Source organism: Penicillium verhagenii, assembly GCF_028828195.1.
Source record: "Penicillium verhagenii strain IBT 33310 chromosome Unknown utg000003l_segment0_segment0, whole genome shotgun sequence".
Taxonomy (NCBI): domain Eukaryota; kingdom Fungi; phylum Ascomycota; class Eurotiomycetes; order Eurotiales; family Aspergillaceae; genus Penicillium; species Penicillium verhagenii.
The window spans coordinates 42424-64748 of record NW_026643167.1 but is presented as its reverse complement, the minus strand read 5'-3'; the positions used below and the strand labels follow the sequence as shown (position 1 = coordinate 64748).

The 22325-nt window shown below is 46.8% G+C and overlaps 11 protein-coding genes across 11 annotated transcripts; 3 read left to right on the top strand and 8 right to left on the bottom strand.

The window, feature by feature from the left end:
- Nucleotides 1-105: 105 nt before the first annotated feature.
- On the bottom strand, nucleotides 106-3157 carry N7466_001431 (P-loop containing nucleoside triphosphate hydrolase; the record flags this gene model as incomplete). Its single annotated transcript, XM_057160829.1, has 5 exons — nucleotides 106-960; nucleotides 1267-2355; nucleotides 2407-2984; nucleotides 3039-3071; nucleotides 3124-3157. The coding sequence occupies 5 exons, from the start codon at nucleotides 3155-3157 to the stop codon at nucleotides 106-108; spliced, it is 2589 nt and encodes an 862-aa protein (XP_057024114.1).
- A 2330-nt stretch (nucleotides 3158-5487) lies between these two features.
- N7466_001430 (POT family-domain-containing protein) lies at nucleotides 5488-7559 on the top strand (the record flags this gene model as incomplete). Its single annotated transcript, XM_057160828.1, has 7 exons — nucleotides 5488-5695; nucleotides 5745-5922; nucleotides 5972-6120; nucleotides 6171-6279; nucleotides 6329-6468; nucleotides 6518-6704; nucleotides 6782-7559. The coding sequence occupies 7 exons, from the start codon at nucleotides 5488-5490 to the stop codon at nucleotides 7557-7559; spliced, it is 1749 nt and encodes a 582-aa protein (XP_057024113.1).
- A 741-nt stretch (nucleotides 7560-8300) lies between these two features.
- On the bottom strand, nucleotides 8301-10303 carry N7466_001429 (uncharacterized protein; the record flags this gene model as incomplete). Its single annotated transcript, XM_057160827.1, has 2 exons — nucleotides 8301-10213; nucleotides 10273-10303. 2 exons carry the CDS (start codon nucleotides 10301-10303, stop codon nucleotides 8301-8303), a joined length of 1944 nt encoding a protein of 647 aa, XP_057024112.1.
- A 1202-nt stretch (nucleotides 10304-11505) lies between these two features.
- On the top strand, nucleotides 11506-13556 carry N7466_001428 (IlvD/Edd family dehydratase; the record flags this gene model as incomplete). Its single annotated transcript, XM_057160826.1, has 3 exons — nucleotides 11506-12090; nucleotides 12141-12295; nucleotides 12347-13556. 3 exons carry the CDS (start codon nucleotides 11506-11508, stop codon nucleotides 13554-13556), a joined length of 1950 nt encoding a protein of 649 aa, XP_057024111.1.
- A 632-nt stretch (nucleotides 13557-14188) lies between these two features.
- Nucleotides 14189-14533, bottom strand: N7466_001427 (uncharacterized protein; the record flags this gene model as incomplete). The annotated part of the gene is made up of 2 exons (XM_057160825.1): nucleotides 14189-14235; nucleotides 14293-14533. 2 exons carry the CDS (start codon nucleotides 14531-14533, stop codon nucleotides 14189-14191), a joined length of 288 nt encoding a protein of 95 aa, XP_057024110.1.
- A 256-nt stretch (nucleotides 14534-14789) lies between these two features.
- N7466_001426 (uncharacterized protein) lies at nucleotides 14790-15588 on the bottom strand (the record flags this gene model as incomplete). The annotated part of the gene is made up of 2 exons (XM_057160824.1): nucleotides 14790-15134; nucleotides 15304-15588. The coding sequence occupies 2 exons, from the start codon at nucleotides 15586-15588 to the stop codon at nucleotides 14790-14792; spliced, it is 630 nt and encodes a 209-aa protein (XP_057024109.1).
- A 72-nt stretch (nucleotides 15589-15660) lies between these two features.
- Nucleotides 15661-16208, bottom strand: N7466_001425 (uncharacterized protein; the record flags this gene model as incomplete). Its single annotated transcript, XM_057160823.1, has 2 exons — nucleotides 15661-15992; nucleotides 16196-16208. The coding sequence occupies 2 exons, from the start codon at nucleotides 16206-16208 to the stop codon at nucleotides 15661-15663; spliced, it is 345 nt and encodes a 114-aa protein (XP_057024108.1).
- A 148-nt stretch (nucleotides 16209-16356) lies between these two features.
- On the bottom strand, nucleotides 16357-16719 carry N7466_001424 (uncharacterized protein; the record flags this gene model as incomplete). Its single annotated transcript, XM_057160822.1, has 2 exons — nucleotides 16357-16488; nucleotides 16636-16719. The coding sequence occupies 2 exons, from the start codon at nucleotides 16717-16719 to the stop codon at nucleotides 16357-16359; spliced, it is 216 nt and encodes a 71-aa protein (XP_057024107.1).
- Nucleotides 16720-16731: 12 nt separating this feature from the next.
- On the bottom strand, nucleotides 16732-16965 carry N7466_001423 (uncharacterized protein; the record flags this gene model as incomplete). The annotated part of the gene is made up of 2 exons (XM_057160821.1): nucleotides 16732-16892; nucleotides 16941-16965. The coding sequence occupies 2 exons, from the start codon at nucleotides 16963-16965 to the stop codon at nucleotides 16732-16734; spliced, it is 186 nt and encodes a 61-aa protein (XP_057024106.1).
- A 2178-nt stretch (nucleotides 16966-19143) lies between these two features.
- On the top strand, nucleotides 19144-20028 carry N7466_001422 (ankyrin repeat domain-containing protein; the record flags this gene model as incomplete). Its single annotated transcript, XM_057160820.1, has 1 exon — nucleotides 19144-20028. One exon carries the CDS (start codon nucleotides 19144-19146, stop codon nucleotides 20026-20028), a length of 885 nt encoding a protein of 294 aa, XP_057024105.1.
- A 923-nt stretch (nucleotides 20029-20951) lies between these two features.
- N7466_001421 (uncharacterized protein) lies at nucleotides 20952-21747 on the bottom strand (the record flags this gene model as incomplete). Its single annotated transcript, XM_057160819.1, has 2 exons — nucleotides 20952-21222; nucleotides 21287-21747. 2 exons carry the CDS (start codon nucleotides 21745-21747, stop codon nucleotides 20952-20954), a joined length of 732 nt encoding a protein of 243 aa, XP_057024104.1.
- Nucleotides 21748-22325: the final 578 nt, after the last annotated feature.

The window sequence follows — 22325 nt, the reverse complement described above, 5'->3', positions numbered from 1 at the left end:
AATTGAAGCTGGGCTCTTATTGAATGCTATCTAGAGCTATTTAAAGATAGGTTGGTCATGTGGCTGACCGCCTCTGATACAGGTAACACCAATGCTCCGTATTTTCTACTCAACCTCGTAGTGAAACTCAGCCCGAGCCTTGTTTGCCAATCTGATGGCCTGCTCCCTGCTCTCTTTGCTTATAATAGAAAAGAGCGCTAAAAAGTCCAATTTACTGGCATGTGCCCCGTCCAGTCTACTACCTTTCGGATAGAAGCACTTGTAATCCGGAACTGCCGGTCTCAGTTCCTCAACCCTCTCGATCAACTCCTTTGCCGGATCTTCTGTTTTTAGGATGCCTTCCTTGTCTGCCCCTATTGCCAGCAGTGCAAGCCACCACTGCGGGCCATCCTTAAAAGGTTGAGCAAAAATGCGGACACGTTCCATGTCACCCACTGCGTAGAGAAGTTGCAGCGCATAGTAATCCACCCCATATGTCATCGACGTTGCGACGGACCAAGCGTAGCCAGGCGGACGGGCATTGACTTCATGAAGAAAGAAGGTCGGTTGTTGGCAGTTGCTCTGCTCATTGACGTACAGATCCTCGATCCCATTCTTGACCGTATAGCTCATGCTAGAGTATCTCATACGGCCTTCACAATGCAGAATTCCGTTCCTGAATCCTTGCCTCAAGACTGTTTGATGCACGGAGTTGCGGATGATATCTACCTCGGCTTGGGGCAAACCTGTTGGTAGTAACATGGACGTTTCTTGGAAGTTGGCTTTCCAATCGGTTCCTTGACGATCACCTGACTTGGGAAAGTCATCAGACACTTCAAAAAATACAATCTCGCCATCCAGTAACACCACATTCGCATCCACTTCAGGTCCTTCAATGTATGGTTCAATCATCACGTCAGCGCTATCCTTTTGGTCGGTACGCCGCGGATCGAACGCCTTTTCGACAGCCTGCACGAGCTTCTGAAACAGTCAGAATCCTAAAAAGCGATAAAATGTAGTAGACTGCTATCTGTCTATCTAGTGGGTGGGTTGCGTTGCGAAGAGACAGAAAGCCCAAAGCTGGGAACAAAGAAACTTTTGTGTGCTGAGTACTAATACTGGGTCTGAAATGCAGTATCGCAAGCCAGAGCCTGCCATGATATATTCAAATACTCTGAAAGTACCTGGTATTGTTGAAGACCCCAAACTGCTGAACATCTTTGCACCGACCTCTGATATCGAGGACCTAGAATCCGACGGAAATTTCGGAACCCCATATTCTCATACGCCATTTGAAATCCCGTTGGTCAGCTTCCCAAAACCTCCTGGTTTTTCCTGTTTTGCGATCGCTGCCGAAACAAAACCCAAATACGGCTTGCTAGGCTGCAAAACTCGCGACAGATACTCCGGATGGTACTGCACACCTACATACCAGGGATGATCTTTGAGCTCAATGACTTCCATACGAACATCTTCTTCATCTTTGCCAATAAAATGGAGACCGGCTGCGCTGAGACGCTCGACGTACTCGGGGTTCACTTCATACCGATGACGATGGCGTTCGTAGATAACTTTCTTTCCCCCGTACAATTTCCGTAATTGAGACCAGTCACTTCCATCTTGGAAGACAGTTGGTCGACTGCCGAGTCTCATTGTTCCACCCATATTCGCTCGGTCAATCTCTGGCATGAAAATAATAACCGGCTCTGAACAATCGGGTGATAGCTCGATTGAGCCCGCTTGACGTATATCGCACATGTGGCGTGCAAACTCGATGACTGCGATCTGCATACCTAAACATATTCCTAGATACGGAGTTTTGCTTTCTCTGGCCCATTGGGCAGCTGCGATCATCCCTTCGGTGCCTCGTACACCGAATCCACCAGGCACAAGAATACCGTCTGCTCCGCGAACTTTGGTCCAAGCCTGGTCGTAGTCTGCTTTTGAAGATGCTAGCGTGGCCTCTTCCAAGTGCGAGGCGTCGACAATAAGAAGGTTGAGCGTGTGCTGCCGATTCATCACGGAGTGCTCCAATGACTTGAGAACGGATATGTAAGAGTCCATGAAGCCAGTGTATTTACCGACCAGAGCGATTGTTACGCTCCGAGAAGAGATATCTCGAGAAGACGTTAAGGCTTTCCAATCTCTCCACATATCAGAGCCAAATTCGATCAATTTCGGAGGCTTCGTCAGGAGATCAAGACGGAGTACTTTGGAGATTGATCGGAGTAGGCCTTGGTCTTCCAACAGTGCAGGGACGAGATAAGTGGATGGGACATTGTGAACAGCGATGATTTCAGCTGGCTGCACATTGCATGACGAAGCAACTTTTTCTATAGTTGATTTCGCCAGCGGCACTTCGCAGCGGCATGCAATCTTGCGTAAATTAGTATAGCTAAATTCACGAGACGAAAAATATGTGCTTACCAGATCAGGTTTCAGACCAGTAGAAAGCACATCGCGCATAGCCGCTTGCGTCGGCTTTGTCTTTTGCTCCTCATTCATTATTACAGGAACCAAGGTCACCAACATGTGCAGCCATTGGTTCCCTCCAACTCTCCCTCGCAAGCGTCTCAGAGATTCCAGAAAGGGTGCATTTTCTATATCCCCTGCCGTTCCACCAAGCTCAATCACGCACACGTCCGGTGTTTGGTTTGTCTCGTCAACTGGCGCCCGCGCTACCCGCTCTATCCATTTCGCGATCGCGTCAACAAGATCAGGAACGATCTGAACGGTCTTGCCCAAATAATCGCCGCGACGCTCGGCTTGAATGATATGCTGATAAACTTTGCCAGTAGTGATATTATGCTCCCGAGATAACGTGATTCCCAGGTAGCGCTCATAGTTCCCCAAGTCGAGGTCGGCCTCACCACCATCATCAAGGACAAAGACTTCGCCATGTTCGGTAGGTGCCATAGTGCCTGCATCGACGTTTATATAGGGGTCAATCTTGATCATTGTCACGGTTAAACCCATGGTCTTGAGAAGTAGGCCAGTGCTAGATGCTTTTGCACGATGAGTACATTTTTGTGACATGCTTTTCCACGTAGAGTGCTTACCAATGATGCCTTTTCCAACACCGCTAACGACACCTATATTTGGCTTAGATAAGTGTATGACAGTCTAGGGGCTCTAGCGGCCTACCTCCTGATACTAAAATGTACTTCATCTCGTGCATACCGACTTTTGGTCAAAATGTTCAATTTGAGGGGCGGGACAATGGCCGTTTTATTTCTGACCAAATTCAGATCCGGTGCCATATGAGCTGCTCTTTATTGGAACAAGCGGTGTGGAAATATCTGGCTCCGTCTTTTTTCCCGGAAATCGGCTTCTCCTCGGCGAGATAGGGTAGCAGTCGCTTCGCACGAGACCAATCAAATAACAAGAGGCTACTAGGATCACAAATTAGTGGATTTTTCATTAGTAAAAAACTGCTTAATAGGAATTTAATTAGTAGTAATGATAGGGTACCTTCGCTGAAAGCAGAAAGCACTCTAAGTGGGTCAAGCACCAAGGGTTGCTCGGTATTTTACGGAGTGGCAAGGGATAAACATCCTGCATAACACCATCAAATACGTAATCTTGCAAGGTAGTGTAGTGTGGGGGTGGTCGAGTATTTGGATTTTGTTGGATCCCCTGTATTGTGGTATTATGGTCCCGCCCTAGTACGCGCTAGTCATGCATTATGGTTGGAGGTGTTTCTATAATACTGGGTCGCGACCCACAGAACTGCATCGACAATGATAGTAACATGCATATGCTACAAGGAATCTGGCCTAAGATGGACCATAATTAATTTTATAAAAACAATCGGACGACTGAACAACTGATTGGCAGCTGATTCTTACTCATTTCAAGTTGATCAATAAGAGCCGCGCGATCGTTATTCCTCATGGTTATAGCTTTGTGCTGGCCCAATTCTACCGCACATAACAGCACGCCATGCGGACCGCACTTTCTGTGAACGTCATAGAGAAATTCACGATACTTTTGACGACTTGGAGAATGTTGCTGTTTCTCTAGCACTGCAACAGCCTCGCGAGCGCGGGTTTGTTTGCTGAGCATCAGTACACCTCGCACTTGCAAAATGCGTGCCGCATTGACAATGTTCACGTATGCCTCATTGTATGTGATGGCTTTGCGGGGTGCCCGCTGCCTTTGTCGGCTTGGAGACATTGGTCTACTCGATAGCCTCGTACGCCTGAAGGCCTCTGGGCAAAAGGGCGAGGCGTGGAATAGAGGTAAAATCAAAATGGAAAAATAAGGCGAAGTTTAAAATGAAATATGGAAGAGAAGGTGGAAGAATGGAGAGGAATGATTGAGGAACACCATCTCACACTACTGACCAACTTGCAGCAGTTGGTACCGACTCGTTATCCATTTGAAAACGATTCTGGCCTATTTTAATAATCAAATGACAAATGCTTATCTATAGACTTTTCCTACATAAACAATAATAAATTACCTGTGGATTCGCCTGAAAATCAACGCAAATACAAGCAATAAATCTCATTCCCGTGCTAGATGCGCTAAAAAATCGGACCTCATGTAGTATTCCCCTGGTGCCCCACCTCTCCCCGATTGGTTGATCTTCACATTGCTAAGCATTTAATTGACTTTATTAGTTTATGTTGCGGGAAGCGGCGAGGCAGCCATCTGGTAAGGTGCATTTACCAACCAATCAAGACCCTTACGGCCCGCTTTGCGTGCTTTTTGCTTTTAGCGACATGACACTATCATTAGTACGTGGCTAGCTTGCATTTTGTATGTTGCTGATTACAGTAACATGTCGCGTGCTACTGCACCCACCTATACGAAATCGGATTGGCTTAGTGTTAGCGCCCAAGACGCCGAGCCCTGAGACTCGATGATCCTCAGGATTAGAAGGTAAAGAGCGAACGTACGGGTAGACGGAATTGATTGCTACTCGAAGCTATCTAAACAAGTGCGTGGGAAGAAGAAGAAAGAAAAAAGGAAACCAAGAGGCAGAGAGACAGAAAAGGCATAACCACACACAGCCTCACTTCTCGCCCGCACTCGAGAGCCTGGGCGGGGGCCTAACCCCTTAGTGTGCTTTTTGCTTTTAGCGAAATGACACTACCAGTAGTACGTGGCTAGCCTGCATTTTGTATGTTGCTGATTACAGTCACATGTCGCGTGCTGCCGCGCCAACCCATGCGAGATCCGGTTGGCTTGGCCCCCTGCATATGGGTCTGCAGCCCCGATCATGGAAAATTTTGTACAGGGGGCGCAGATTCAAAGACGAGTATCCTTTAATCTGCCCCATGTACTATTAATTAATTAGCTGCAGCGTAAGATATGCTCGATATCTTCTGGTCCACAACCATTGCTGTAGTATGCCAGTCCTCCACACCTCGGTCTTTATAACTCCAGTCTGACCGCAATAGAACTCCTACAAGCACATATCTGGCCAATTTCACCATCTAATGCGACGCTACCCAATAGATTGATTAGTCAAATCAGAGGCAAAGCCACCCTGCAACCGCAATGCCAGGCCCCGGTAAAGATTCCGCGGTCATAGTGAATCATACCGCAAATTCTACATTTTCAAGCGACGAACGTCATGATGCGACAGAAGACGAAATCAGAACCCTTCAACACGTTCCCGATGACAAGCTGCCTCGCACTGTTTGGATAGCATTGGCTATTAGTGCAGCAGAGCGATTCACGTTCTGGGCTATAACCACGCCATGGCGTAAGGGCTTAAATATTCCTGTTGTCGCACTGGAGCTTACCAAATATAGAAAATTACATGCAAAATAGCCCAGATAGCGCTATTAGGGGGGCTTTGGGCCTGGGGCAGTCCACTGCAACTAATATCTCGAACGCTTTCTCCCTCTTTTACAGCCTGGTTCCAATACCCATTTCGATTGTCTCGGATGCCTGGCTAGGGAGGTACAAGACTTTGTGGATCAGTATCATGTTTGTGCACCTTCGAAATACGCTGTTCGCTCACACTGACGGTCATCAGTTTCTACTTGTGCGGTTGTCTAGTGCAACTGGTTACTTCCCTACCCATAGTTCTGGATCAGGGAGGCGGCATCCTTGGATTAGCCATCGCAATGTTTTTGATCGGGATAGGACTTGGGGGTGTCAGGTCGACAATTTCCCCCTTTATTGGTTTGTTTGCGCATCTTGAAGGGATGGATAATTTAGCTAATTGTATACAGGGGACCAGTATCCGGTCATTCCTACCCAAGTGAAGATGAACAAGAACGGGGAGCGAGTTATCATAGATCGGACGCTCACCCTTCAATACATCTATAATGTCGCTTACTGGTAATTTTATTGCACAGATGGATGACAATATTTGCTAAAGACTCTATAGGCTCTTGAATATCGCGGGGCTATCGGTTATCCCGTCAACATTTCTCGAGAAGAAGTGTGGATTCTGGGCTGCCAACCTGCTTGCATTTGGCGCTTTTTGGATCATTCCTATTCTTTTGTTGGCCTTTAACAACCAATTTGGTATGTCGATTGAAAGGTGGCCTTGATCTTGCGACTAACATCCTTGAAGTGAAAACCCCAGTTCAGCGTAACGTCCTCATCAATACGAGCAAAGTATTAGCCTGCTCGGCACGCAGCAAATTCAAGATTGGCGCGGCAAGGCCACAGTACCAACTTGAGAAACACAACCGTATCGTATCCTGGAGCGACCACTTCGTTACTGAGCTCCAGATTGGCCTACTAGCATGCCGAGTCATGTATGCATTCTCTCCCTTCCGCTTCTTTGACCCCGGATTTTCTCCGCTTCTTCCTACCCCATCTAACTCTTACATAGGGCATGGTTTGTCATCTTCTACCTCGGCATCAGTCAGATTTCCAACAACCTTATCTCACAAGCTGGCCAGATGCAGCTTACAGGCTTCCCTAACGACGTCATCCAAATCCTCAATCCCATCGCTTGTATAATCCTTGGGCCATTGATCCAGAATTACCTCTACCCATCTCTTAACCGTTACCGCATTTCCTTTGGCCCTATCGCGCGCATGGCTGTGGCGCTCCTGACCATGGCCGCTAGCATGGCATACGCCGCCGGAGTGCAAAAGCTGATCTACAGCCGGGGGCCCTGCTATGACAATCCTCTTAAATGCCCCGCAGCTCTGCTTGATCCTACAAAGGCCCCGGTACCTAACAATATTGTAGTCTGGGTGCAGGCTCCTACATATGTGCTATTAGCCGTTTCAGAGATCCTTGGCTTCGCAACGCTTAGCGAGTACAGCTACAACAAGGCGCCACGGCACCTGCGGACGGTAGTACAAGCCATGAGACAGGTTACGGCAGCAGTTTCTTATGCGCTGGGTATGGCGCTCAGCCCGGTATCTGAAAACCCCAAGGTCCTATGGATGTACGTCGGAATAGCTGCTAGTCTTGTATTGATAGGGGTGGCGTTTTGGGTGGTTATGGGGCACTATGATCGGGTAGACGAAGATTTGAATACGCTCAACTTAAAAAGCGAGGAGAGTGGAGAGAAGGTTTCCGTGAGAGAAGAACTTCCTGCAAATACGGAAGTGAACGTACAGGAGAAAGATGAAATCCGACCTTCGCAGGTGATTTGATCCTTGCTCCTCAACAGTTGGCGTTGGCTGCACCTGGCAGTCCTTAGTCGCGGCCCTGCCTTTGGCGTGTCTGTTAACATTTCCCCTAATGAGTTGGTGATGCTGAGTCAACAGATCCTCAATGGCGTCCGACTTTGGGGCTTGCCTTTTTCACAGATATGCAATGCATCCCAGAATGTTTATGAACTAGGCTATGTGTAGGTAGAGCATTCTTGATTAGGCGTGCCTATCACAGAAGAAAACTTCGTTCAGTCTATGTATGAACAACCTTGCCTCTTGAATCCTATGCGGTAGGCTGGTCTGCCATTCCGTCAATTCGCCTATTTTTTCAAAAGGAAGTACCACTTCAAGAGCTGCAAATATAAAAGGTGTTCCGATTCGTTCCTTTTGCTTACGTTGCCCCACTCCCTTGCTTTGTCTTTCCGCGAGCTAGCGTCATCAACAATTCCCTCCCTCCCGCTCCCTCGATCAAGAAGCCCCTTCCAAGTTAGTTACCCCAGTCGAAGTAAGAAAATCCCGATAATCTGTAGGATTCACGAATGGGAGCGCCGAATCAGAATTATCTGACCGTCATCGTAGCTCATACCTACAATAGCGTCAAGGGGTAATCGAATGCGGTGCATATGAGTCTACTTAGGGTGTCGATAACACATCGTACTTTGCACGTATACTTAAAGGACTGTTTGGCTTTGAACACTGTCAAGTGTAACTGAATATTTTCTGCCTTTGTAGGAAATAAAGCTACTGCTCAACCTCGTAATGAAACTCGGCCCGAGCCTTGTTTGCCAATCTGATGGCCTGCTCCCTGCTCTCTTTGCTTATAATAGAAAAGATCGCTAGAAACGCCAATTTACTTGCATGTGCCCCGTCCAGTCTACTACCTTTCGGATAGAAGCACTTGTAATCCGGGACTGCCGGTCTCAGTTCCCCAACCCTCTCGATCAACTCCTTTGCCGGATCTTCTGTTTTTAGGATGCCTTCCTTGTCTGCCCCTATTGCCAGCAGTGCAAGCCACCACTGCGGGCCATCCTTAAAAGGTTGAGCAAAAATGCGGACACGTTCCATGTCACCCACTGCGTAGAGAAGTTGCAGCGCATAGTAATCCACCCCATATGTCATCGACGTTGCGACGGACCAAGCGTAGCCAGGCGGACGGGCATTGACTTCATGAAGAAAGAAGGTCGGTTGTTGGCAGTTGCTCTGCTCATTGACGTACAGATCCTCGATCCCATTCTTGACCGTATAGCTCATGCTAGAGTATCTCATACGGCCTTCACAATGCAGAATTCCGTTCCTGAATCCTTGCCTCAAGACTGTTTGATGCACGGAGTTGCGGATGATATCTACCTCGGCTTGGGGCAAACCTGTTGGTAGTAACATGGACGTTTCTTGGAAGTTGGCTTTCCAATCGGTTCCTTGACGATCACCTGACTTGGGAAAGTCATCAGACACTTCAAAAAATACAATCTCGCCATCCAGTAACACCACATTCGCATCCACTTCAGGTCCTTCAATGTATGGTTCAATCATCACGTCAGCGCTATCCTTTTGGTCGGTACGCCGCGGATCGAACGCCTTTTCGACAGCCTGCACGAGCTCCAGCTGGTTGTGGACCTTCGACACGCATTCGCTGCTCCATCCATCGCACGGTTTGACAATCAGCGGATACTGTAGCAGCGGGTGATCGCTCGAATCCAGAATACCGTTCAAATGAGCGATGCTGGAAACACAAAAAGCTTCGTTTTTGGTTGGCTCCAGCTCGCGAGTCTGATACTTATCCCCAGCAATCTCGTAGGCCTGTGAAGGCGACGTGGGAATCCCAAGAATCTCACAAGCTTTAGCGATGCCGACGATAAGTGGGACCCTGGCGGTGGCTATTCCGTGAATTGGCTTGCCGTAGTTGCGGATTGCGGATACAAGGCGGTCGACGAAGCCAGCATCGCCTGAGATATCGAGGGGAATAAAAGCTTCGCGGAGATGGCTCCAGCGAGGATCGTCTTGCTGTATCCAATGACCCGGCTTGTCGATGATCACAAGGGTTATTCCTAATGCCCAAGCCGCCTCAAAGATACGCCGGCCGAGACTCAAGTCTGCTCGACCTGCCACCCATACCACACGCTTGGGAGAAGCAGGAGAAGGGCAAAGCCACGGGAAACTGATCCGGTTATAAAGTTGCTTCTCAAGCCCATCTAGGGCGGCTACATTGTTTGCCACAATGCCACCCACCGCGCTAGCAAGAAGCGAGTCGAGTTGAGTGAATCCAACACCATTGTCGCTACGTACACCAGAAGACTTGACTTCCTGTTGAGGTTTAAGGAATCCTTTGACAGTAGTGACATTCTCACAGCCTTCAAGACGACGTTCGAGAAAGTCAGACCGTACGCAGAAGCCACTGTGAACCGGGAGGACAAATTTGACAGCAATGGGCCTCTGTGGCTGGCCGATCGTCTCCTGCAAGAAATTTCCAACAGGCGACCGCTGATCCAAATCGAAATACTGTGTGATATTCTGATCATGGATTCGGAAGACTCCAGGAGAGAGGCTTCCTAAGCCTGTATCGGATGAGTCGCTGATAATGACGTCAAGAGTTTGAAAGGACTGCCACAGCGAGTCGGAAGACCTTTGATTGAGAGTCCATTTGCTCTGAAATGCGACTAGTAAGATGGTTAGTCGCTTCAAATCTTGATTTTCCAGAGCACTGTCCCATAAATACCGTTATCACTTAACAGACTAGCTGTGATCATAGATGCTTTAGGATCGCCCATCCTATATTCCCAGTTGAGAAGTATATGTCTGGCTTCGCCCAGAATACGTATATACTCCGTATTTTTCCAGATTCCAATTTCAAGACAGTGAAAAACAAAGAAGTTGATTTTCTCCTATCGCACTATTTCTTAGGAGACAATTAAATATGTACAGATTCTTCAGCCTATTGTTTCAGTAAAATTCCCACTTTACTTCCCACTTTACTTCCCGCTTTACTTCCCGCTTTACTTCCCGCTTTACTTCCCGCTTTACTTCCCGCTTTACTTCAATTTCATATACAATATTCAGATTTCACTGCCTAAAATGCTTCCCGTTTAATTTTCCTGGTTTCGAAATCGACTCAATTGAAGGCTTCGGGTCTCGCCACTTATACACCCGTCATTGTGGGAACTACTCCAGTGAAGCCCTGACATTGAAACCTTTTCTGTTCTAGTCCCGATGTAAGTTGAACTTGACCTGACTTTTGCTAACTCTGCTTGTATATCAATGCAACGAATATTAATATCACGAGTTTCAATGTGACGAATTTCAATGTGACGGGCCCGGATGGAGATCATGAATCTATTTGCACGGATATAAGTTCGGCGTAACCCTCCATGAATAATAACTTCTCTTACATGCTCGCTTCGGTTTAGGTGGATAATACCTTTTGGATGTGAATTATGTATCATCGAGCTAATTGCTACCACCAAGTGAACTTAACGTGGGAACGATGTTATTTTGCTTCACTTTAGTCGTTTTACGGCTGAGCTATAAATCTCGTAATTATCACGACTACCTAAGTCTGAATTCTTTCCATCATTTCCTCCACGAAATCTCTCTACAGTAAATATAATAATTTCGGACGAATTTCACCATCATCACCGGAGACAGCGGCATTTATCACGTAGGCAGCTCAATTTCTGCCGATGGTGGGGTCACCTGCTTCCACTGGTATAACTATCCCCAAGGTCACTTTCCGGTTGAGAAAATGACTATATTGATGTGGGTCCACTCAAGATTTAAGAAGACTGAAAGAGGTGAAGCTGATTTCGGCCTAAATTAAAACCCGGCCTCGCTTTATGTAGTATCGAAAGGATGCTTGTGCCCCTGCACCTTCCCGAGTATAAGAAAAATCCCCCAAGACATCATTTCCCCTGAACTTTCAGCCTCTTGAAAAATATAACATATTCTCCCAGTCATGTCTTGCCAGAAAAAGTGTGATGGCTGTTCCTGCAGTGACACCCCACCAAAACGGACCGAGATCGAAGATTGTCTTACCGAGCTCAACGCTCTCCGCCAGCAAAATCAAGAGCTCAAGATTCGTCTTGATGTGACTTCAAATACCGGCAAGGAAAATTTCGACCACACCCCGGGCAGGACACTCCGCTCGTTGGCATGGTTCAACTGTCGCAGCAACCCTGGTATGACCGCCACTTACATGGAGCGGTACTTCAACTACGGGATTACCCGTGAAGAGCTCATGTCTGGTAAGCCTATGATTGGAATTGCTCAGACGGGCTCTGATATTGCGCCTTGTAACCGGCACCACCAAGAGCTGGCGAAGCGTGTCCGTGAGGGTATTCGCACGGCTGGTGGTATCGCTTTTGAATTCCCGACTCATCCTATTCAAGAGACGTCTAGACGGCCCACTGCGAATCTTGATAGAAATTTGGCTTACTTGAGTCTGGTGGAGGTGTTGACCGGGTACTTTCTTGATGGTGTGGTTCTTTTGACAGGCTGTGATAAGACGACTCCTGCTTGCTTGATGGCTGCGGCTACAGCTGTGAGTAATTTTCCTTTGCATAGTGAAGTATGATTGCTAACAGAATAAAGAACATTCCAGCAATTTGTCTCAATGTTGGACCTATGCTGAACGGGTACTCCAAGGGAGCTTTGACTGGAGCTGGCTCTGTTTTGTGGAAAGGACGAGAGATGTACGCCACGGGTGAAATTGATGAGTACGAATTTATGGACTACATTTCTCGAGGGTGAGCTGCCGTTCAGAATGTCTGTTTAGTGCCTTGCTAATATGAAAACAGGACGCCATCAGTCGGCCACTGCAACACAATGGGAACCGCATCCACCATGAATGCTCTTGCCGAATCTCTCGGCATGGCTCTTCCAGGCTCAGCTGCTATCCCCGCGGCATACCGGCACAGAGCCCAATGCGCCTACAAAACCGGAAAGCAGATCGTGGAGATGGTCGAAGAAGACCGCAGGCCCAGCGATCTGATGACCCGCGGAGCATTCGAGAATGCAATCGTGGCTAACGCGGCCTTTGGCGGTAGCACTAACGCTCCTATTCACATCAACGCGATTGCTCAGCATATGGGTATTGAGGTCACAATGGATGACTGGGATACGCTTGGATCAAGCATTCCTCTTCTATTGAATATGCAGCCTTCGGGTGAGTATCTCGGAGAAGAGTACTACCGTGCTGGAGGTCTCCCAGCTATTATGGCGGAGCTTCTGGATCAGGGCAAGCTTAATGGAGATGCCTTGACTTGCAATGGAAAGACTATGGCTGAGAATGTCCGCGGTAAACACTCGTGGGATCGTCGTGTTATTCGTCCTTACAATGATCCGTTGATGAAGGATGCTGGATTTATTCATCTGAAGGGTACCTTGTTTGACTCTGCTATTATGAAGACTTGTGTCATCTCCCCTGCTTTCAGGGAGCGTTACCTGTCTAACCCTGAGGACCCGGAGGCGTTCGAGGGTTCTGTTGTGGTATTCGATGGCCCCGAAGATTACCACAATCGACTTGAAACCATGTCCAACATTGACGAGAAGACAATTTTGATCATGCGTGGTGTTGGTCCGCTGGGTTACCCCGGTGCAGCAGAAGTTGTCAACATGCACCCTCCCGGCAGACTGCTCAAGCAAGGAATCGAGGCGCTGTTCTGTATCGGCGACGGTCGACAGTCTGGAACATCAGGTTGCCCATCAATTCTGAATGCGAGTCCCGAAGCTGCTGCTGGCGGCAACCTCACCATTATCAAAGATGGAGACAAGCTTCGCATTGACTTGCGGAAACGCCGTGTGGATATTATTATCGATGACCGCGAGCTCCAGCAGAGAATCCAGGAGGCCAGCAAGGCACAATACCCGGTGGTTCCCAGCGGCTCCCCTTGGCAAGAAATCTTTCGCCAGGAAACGGGTCAGCTTTCGGATGGAATGGTGTTGAAAAAGGCTGTCAAGTACCAGCGTTTGGCACAGCACGATGCTCCGCCCAGGCATAACCACTAATCCTGCTCCGACAATTTTGTGTTTATTCTTTGTAAAGTCTAGGATGAATCCGATGCCCAAGGTGGAGTTTCACTTTCGGAGAGACGCATTGCTTATCTTTAGAGCAAGGCCGAGTAAATACTGGTGGCCACCTGCCAACTAGAACAGATGTCATCCGCCAGACACGGAATATATAATTTCCAAAGTTTCTCAAGAGTGCCAAATGCTCTTCCTGGATTCTTCCAGGTAAATAAACAAAGCTTACAGTACCGACTCAAATGACCACGGTGAGCGGTTGTTTTGATGCGCGCTCGACCAGTGAATTCTCCTTACAGTCATAAAGATCCCTCTGACCTTCATCTCCAAGAAGCGTGTTTATTGACTTATTGTATTTTACCACATGTTCTTGTATATAAAATCGTGATTACAAATATCTGTGTACATTAGGAAATCCAGGAAGTGAATGGTTGCGTAAAGTGTCTGAAATTTGGTACCTTCTAGCGATAGATACAGGGGAAAAAAGATCGAAATGGATTTGGTAGATCTTTTCACATTTTGTATGACGACTGCAATGCACGCATCTTGCCACTTTATTCAAAGATATCAGGAAAATCTGCCCGGTCACGATAAGACTTGTCGTCCTTCCTTAGCAACTAGAGGTGCTGCTCATCATTGCTCAGTTTTGTTCGCATTCGAAAGGCTGTATATAGCTGACTGATTGGATGGGTCAGGTTTGAGGATATGAATATTCTCATACGCGATGAGAATGATATTTGACTCGGTGAAAAGCGATTTTGTTGGTCAATTTGACAAGCAATATTAATTCTTCTGGACATGGCGTTTGCTGAAAGAGGGTTGTCTGGGAAATTAGTCTTAGAGCATAGTAAGAAGAGGAGGGTATTCACCTGCAAAATTTCTCTCAAGGAGCGCGATCTGAGCTGATCAGGCAGGTTTTCAATCTCGACAGGCCATCCATGCGTCGAATGACTTTTACCCATAAGTTTGATGACAATATCCGCTAACCGTACAGCTTCAATGTGGCAGCGTCCATTTCCGAAGTAGTGATCTCGCAGCTGCCCTCGACTCCCACTGGTGAAAAAATGATTATTTAGGGGATTGGGAACCAGCAGTCAGTTTGATGTGCGTACCTATCTTGACTTTGCCAGACTGAGTGAGAAAAATGGTATCCATTGTCAAGGTGGCCAGCACTCTCCCGCGTTCGGCCAAATACTGAATTCCTTCAAGCACCTGCTCTCAATTAGCGACCGCTTTAGCTGTGATGCGATATATGACTCGACTTATCGGCTTGACAATTGCAATGATCTCACTCGCCGTGATCACGAGCCTCGATGCCAGGACTTGAACGACCGAAACTTCCACATGCTCCCAGACCAAGAACACCGAATTATCGTGGTGATAGCTTCCAAGCAAAGATCGAAAACTAGAATGAGAGATCCGATTCAGCGTTCGTTGAAATCCAAGGTCTGAGAATGATTGCAGACGTCCTGAATTAACGCCAAGAGAGCGCACGTTGACGTCGTGTATCACAATACCCCACGTGGGCAGGAGAACTTCTGCTTTCTTATGCAGGCCGCGTGCCTATTCCCTGTGCGTGCGGAGGATCTCTGCCTCCTTGGCGGAGCGGACGGAAAAGTGTCAGTAACTAACGTATTTCACAAGCGAGCCGGACACCCCATCAACTTTTGAGAATTCAAACTAGTATAATTCAACCAAAACAACATAATATTGAATATCTAAGCTATTTAACTAAATCTGGGCAATGCGTTCTCTTATGCCCCTGAATACCGCATTGAGAGCATTTTGGTGGTGCTCTATATCGTCGTTCTTGTGCTCCTGGTTGACCGGTCGGCTGGTCGATTAGAGGTTGAATTTGATCATTTCTGGCATTTTTAGCCAATTCTTTAAGCTCAGCAACAGATAGGCCTTCTGGGTGAGCTATCTGGAGCTTAGAACGTGCTTCTTTTCGCTTAATTTTCTCGTTGCCAGCGCCTAAAAGCTCGTTTTCTCGAGCTAGAAAAGCGGTTGATTGCATCGTGATTTGATATGCTTTAAGAACTTGATCTATTGCGGAATTCAACGGGCTTGGTGGGCTTTTCGAGCGTTATTATAAGAGCTTTTTGATTGAAGAAGCTTGTTTTTGAAGCTGCTTATAATTCGATAGTGTCTTAGGCTCCCACGCGCTGCTTTGGCTTCCTCGAGATGGTGGTGGTGTAGGCGTACGAAGTCGAATATTAAGCTTTGAAATCACACGATCTGGGTTGTATAGGACTAAGCTAGTTGCTAAGAAGCTATTTTTGATTGTTTCCGCTTTAAAAGCTTCGATTCGAGCGGTCGGAAAAGCATCAAGAAAGTCGAGTTTGTCGATATGATTCTGACCACGCCGTATTATATCCTCGACGTACTTCCCGTACGCACGCTTTAAGACCGCAAAACAACCTACATCAAGAGATTATAAAAGATGTGAGGAGTGCGGTGGTATATAAATTGGAATCACGTTATTTTAATTGCAAATTTCGTCGAATTTTGGAGTTAAATGGCTTCTATGACCGTTAAGAACCAGAAGTCGATATTTCCCCTTTAACCTTAAGAAAGTTAATAGAATAAAGACCTTTTAAAGCCAGCGAAGTCTAATTTCGTACGAGGTCTATCCATTTTTACTAACTTCGAATTACTAGTCGTCCAGAAGCCCATTAGTCTAGCCTTCAACGAGGAGTTTACCTTTAAAGATAATCATCGGAGGAAGGTAATATCTAGACGCGCCTACACACTCAATCGAGGTCACCTATTCACGATTTCCAGGCTATAAAACAGAGGGCCGACCGTAGTATTCCGCTCTCGTAATAACTCCCGCGGTCGCGGTTAAGCCCATCGTAAAGCCCGTCTCATTAAAGTTATATATATCGTCCGAATCGATCCTATAGTCACAAATCGTCTTTTAAACTAGTTTAAACTATTGCATAATGATTTTTAGGTCCTTATACTTTACACGATTATAATTATAGCGTCTAAAGAATTTTGTAATAAGCTCTAGGTATCGTTTAACGTAATTTGAGACCCAATTAATGCCGACGGTTTAAACTGGGGTCGTTCCACGTGTCGCGAGTAAGAGATTAGCCATATCTTCCACCATAGACAGTCGTAGTGCCGCTCTACGTATATCCATAGAGATAATCCATTACTTTAACGAATTCTCTTCGATTTCGGTTAATTTTGTCGAATTTGCGCGTGATTCGACGCGGTTATTGACTCCATTTATCCGGTCATAGAGCGTTGATTTCGGTATATCGTATATCTCTGCTGCTTGACGAATTGACAATTTTTCCTGCTTTTTAATAGCTTAGATAGCACATAAGATACGCCCCTCTTATTCTGTCAATTTTCGACGATTTTGAGAGCGAGTTGGTGGCATGGTGGGTGGTTGGAGAAGGAAGGTCTAATTAATTGACGCGTTTTGGTTGGGGTGTCCGGGTCGCTTGTGTGTCCGGCTCGCTTGTGAAATACGTTAGTGTATACTTCCTATATCCAGAACTATCATCCCTTATCGTCTACCCGAGAAGATATTGTAGCCTATTGGCCTGTAGCAGGCATCTTGTACATAATTTTAATATTCTCATTAGGCGGCATCTCTCATACTCCTCACAGATATTTCTGCTGCCGAACCAGACAAGTGACCTTGAGCAGCCATCTGAATATGTGTCTCAAAATGTTGATCGACTGAAAATGTTGATCGACTCCAACTGTTGGAGCCATATAATGACTCAGACAGCATTATATCGCATGTGTTTGGCAAGCGCGAAACCGGCGCACAACGTTGAAGTTCAACTTTGCGAGGTTAACCTTTTTTAATTATCCAGTCATGTCTGAAGCACCACTGTTTACGTGTCTGCAGTACCCTTATGTGGCTGCAGCTCTGTTTGTTCGTCTATATCTCCTTTTGCATAAATTCGGCGCTATTATTCCAGTTTCACTACCTGACAGCAATCTCCTGGGCTCTCTTTACCAAAAGATGGTGCACTACGTTCACATCATTCGTAGACAACATGGAGTCACCCCGAGCAAAATAAATGGCCAAATCGGGCGCTTAGAGGAGACCATTGGGGCCGCACTACCAGAAGGCTCTCAGTGGCACGGGATGTTTTATTATCAAGGTCGCAAACGAGTCCACCCATCTTGGTTCCGAAAAAAACTTATCTTTGCATTCGCGGGTCACAAAGGTCTGAAGCGCTTGGATGAGATATGGTATCAGACTTGGATATTTGTGGTCAATTTGAAGATTGAAGGAAATTCTCAAGAACGCTTAATACGAACGCTTCTGGACCTACATATGACAACGGAAAGGTTGGAATATACAGACGGGAGGCAGCTCGATGCATTGACCAAGTGCATGCTGCATTTGAAAAACGAGATTCCATGGTTGGATAATGGCCAAGCAAGAAAGGAAGACCCTAAAGGTTGCTGGTATTTTGGAAAGCGGTTTGAAATTGGAAGGCATGTCTGATGCAAAAGTACTGCCATCCTCGAAGGCAATTTCCCCTACCGAGACTCGCAGACTGTTTCCTGAACCCTGTTCTAAATTACGCTGATCAACATCAGGCTTGGTGAAACTCTGCAAGAGTGATGGTGCTTGAGTGTGCAGATACCTGGTGGATGTCTCATCACCTAAGGCACTTCATGTCACCAGAATGGGGACTGTGGAACTTGAAGAAAAACCCTAGATTCTTACCCCAAATGTTTGTTCAGAGTCAACATCAGTCTCGCTTCTTCACGAATCTTCATTTCCATCTTCTATCTTCTCTCGTGGGATCATTTTCACTGCTTGCATTTAATCATCATCATGCAATTCATCTCCTCCCTCGCTGCCTTTGCCGGTCTCGCTCTGGCCCAGAATGCTGTGATCGGACTTCCTGCTGCTGACCAGACAGTCGCTCCCGGCAGCGATATCATCGTCCAGGTTCAGCGACCTGTATGCCAATTTCCCAATTCTTCTGTCCAATTCCAAATATTCCGGTTAAATTTTAGAACTCCTTAATTGGCTCTAAAGAAATGGCCGTTGGTGTTGTCTCTTGGCCAGCATAGAACCCTTCAAGCGAATTAACGTCCGGTGAGGTAAGGTAGCAGATTTAACTTCCCTCCTGCACCCGCACACATTTTTGGTAACCCGGTCTGAGTGGTGAAATCTCAAGCTTGAATTACACGATGGAGATACCTATGATGAGAATGACAATGTTTTAGTTAAATAGGCAGCCTACTTTCATTCAACTGTTCAAGTTTATTACATATGTATTCACTTCAACTCATCGACTTACCCAACGCTTTGTTGGCTAAGGCTTGAATTGGAATACGCAAAATTGGCTTTTGGTTAATTCACGGTTCCATGTTGCCCAGCGGGCTACTCTGCCTTCAGTGAGATCCTACCTGCCGAAGCTCCACTAACACATTACCTGTATCGATCTGGGCATATCATACAACTTGTTGAGGACCGCAGGAGGACCGCTGATCCAGAAGCTAATAAAATCTCGCCCTGAATCCAGTTCATTCTTGTGACAGATTCCCTAACTTGTCGCAGTCAAAGATTGGAAAAATTCAAATGCCGCTCTTGAATCTACCAAATGAACTCATTCTGATGATAGCAGAAGGCCTCGAGGCAGAGTGTGAAATTAATGCCCTGGTTCAAACAAATAGGCATCTCTACGCCCTTCTCAACTTGTACCTTTATCGTCTTAATATACAGCAAAACGGAAGCTCAGCGTTGCTTTGGGCGGCACAGCATGGCCAAGACACGACAGCTAAAACCCTGATAAACGAAAGAACTCGAGAAGAAAGAGTCAAGGGAAAAAGACCCTACGTCCGGACCGTGCCTGAAACCAATCAGACACCTTTATCGTTGGCCGCAGAGCATGGACATGAATCTATCGTCTCAATGCTTATTTCGCAAGACTCCGTCGACGTCAACTACGGAGATTACCTTGGACGCACTCCTCTCTTCTGTGCCGCAAAAAATGGACATTCGACCATTGTCCAGCTTCTTCTGAGCGCGAAATGTGTTGATGTTCATATAAGGTCATACAAATGTTTTCGTCCGTGCCCAGGCCAGACACCGCTCCTAGTGGCCGCGGAGTATGGACAAGATGCCGTCATCAAAATACTGCTTGACCGAGGTATTGATCCCACTGAAAAGGACTCTGACGGATATACACCACTAGCGCTCGCAGCAGAGAATGGTCACCAAAGTGTGGTCGGCCTATTGTTGGAAAAGAAAACGATCGACCCTGACTCTAAAACTCCTTCCGGGCAGACGCCGCTATCTTTAGCGGCGCAGCGTGGACACATTGAAGTTGTCAAAACTTTGCTCAGTACGAACTGTGTTGATCCGCTCAGCAGGGGCTCTGATGGACATACAGCCCTATCGCTTGCAGCCCAGAATTTCCATCCAGACGTTGTCGAGCTTCTCCAGTTACATGCATCGGTCTAGTCGTGCGGATGACGAGCGTGATTGTGTACTGTTAAGGAAGAAGAATAACTTTTTATGTACTGTACTGGGCGGAAGTAAATCGTGCTCTATGAACAAAGTCCCAGAGTAGGAATTGGCCTAGAAAACGGCAAGGTACACCTTTCATTGCTTTGGGTGACAATGATTGCTTTGACACGATGCCTCTGAACCACGTGTCGACAAAGAGGACCGCAACGTTACTAGTGCGCCCGAGGGACATCCAGCGCCTCCATCTGTATGACCCCTACGAAGGCCCCCAAGGACTGTAGTAAGCCCACATCCTACTTGTTCCGTATTCCATAGTGCATATGTCAAAAACTCACGTCCAAATATCAAATTGACCATATGCATACTAGTCCATACTGTAAAGACCACTTTCCGACGCATAAGCACCTTGTTCGCATCTCATATACCTCGTTGTATTGTTGGTATAGCAAGGGCTTTGAAACTCCAAAGATCATAAATGCTCTTGTAAGTCGCTATTATAATGATGTAATTGATTTGGAAAGGGGTCTCTCTCAGACCCAACTTAATTCAACCACTATTTTGCCCTTCGACATGTCCAATTCTTCGCCATGTAAAGAACTAGCCAGAGATGTTATATCCCGGTGGTTCGCCCCATTTGTCCTCCAATTGGCTCTTCGGACCCGTTCTATTTCATCACTGCCTACGGAGGCAGAAGAGAAACCAAACCTTCAGAGACTAGATTTATCGGATAAGGTCTATATTCAGCCTTGATATTTGTAGAGGCTGAACTCTTGGAAAAGGTTCATCAAAAGTTCCCCTTTTTGGCTTGAATCCTCTACCTTGGGTTGTTTAAATAGGAGACAGACATCCATAGATTTATCCAGATACATCATAGAACATGCACATCCCACTGAATTTACTCGAATCTCCCAGATCTTCTAAAGGGGAAAGTTTAAGCGTCCCATGCTGCCATGATTCTCAAAGATTCGGAAACCATGATTTTCTCCGTCGAAGCTCATATGCACCCCTCCAGAGCTTGTCGCACGATCTTGCTCACAAATCCTCCTCAAGACATCGAGAACCGCTTGGGAATGGTATATGGCCGGCCCGGGCTGCTCCGCTTTGTTCCGATACTTGGCTCTTTTGTTGCCCAATTGTTCCATGGCCTCTGTGACCTGTCGCTGCTGTGAACTTCTGTCATCCAAATCCCTAGAATACCGATGTGGTTAGATCAATCATACGGCAAGTGCCAAATGGTAAACCTGAAACATACATCAGAGCTGCGCCATATACGCATTGAAGAGCCAGATGGCAGGCGACAAGTCCATCGCATGGCGACGAGGTTGCTAGCGGAGTAGATTCGAGCTCGTAGCACTCCATGATGCTGCAATATAAGAGTGAAAAGACATTGGATACGACCCCGCTGTCTAAAGAGCCCCATTGTTCAGGCTGAAGGGATTTGAGGTTCAGAAGAAGGCTACCGAGTCGTTCCACAACTCGAACAATTTGCGTATGCTGAGATACATCGTGCTGAATCATGTCTAGGTATCTTTGAGCTTTGACGAGAGCCTGGTCCAGAGCTAGTTTAGTGGCAGCGTCGATGCCACCCCTCACTATGGAAACTCTTGTATCTTCGGAATGAGTGACTGAGCTCGGTTTGGCACATGTATAAATGTTACCAAGGTTGACTCCCACCTGGAGGTAACTGTTGTTCGAAGTAAAATTCATCGACATTTTCAAATGACAGCACAAGCACTTAGATTTTGGTGTCAAGAAACGTGAGACCACTCGGTGGGAGAAATGAATTGGTAGATATCCCGCACAGAAGATATGCAACAGGTAGGACGGGTCGCATGTATTTATGTGTTTCTCCACCCACGACCTCGCGTCCGGGCCGAATGTTCTTCCATGATGTGCACCGACGTAGAAATGAGTTCTGTCATTCGCGGGACCATTCAAAGAGGTCCCAGGACCAGGTCTAGCAACCAGAACTCGCTCGGGCCAGAATCCTGCACGTGAAACCAAAATGCCGGTCCCAAAGATACCCAATTTGGATCCCCGAAAGCACAAGACAGGCTCTGGGATCTTGCACGAGCGTTCCAGAAGCATAAGAGCTCCCAGGACCGGTCTAGGTGGTCCTAAATCCGGCCTTGCGATTTAATGGGATCACTTTCCAGACGTCTGAGACTAGTTCTGCGTGTTTTCCAAGTTTTCGTGCTGTCTTTACGCTGGATCTTGCCTTTCGTTATCAATGCCATCTCGTCGTTTGGAAATATAAATTCACTGCTCTCCCCCCGTATCCTTGCTCACCA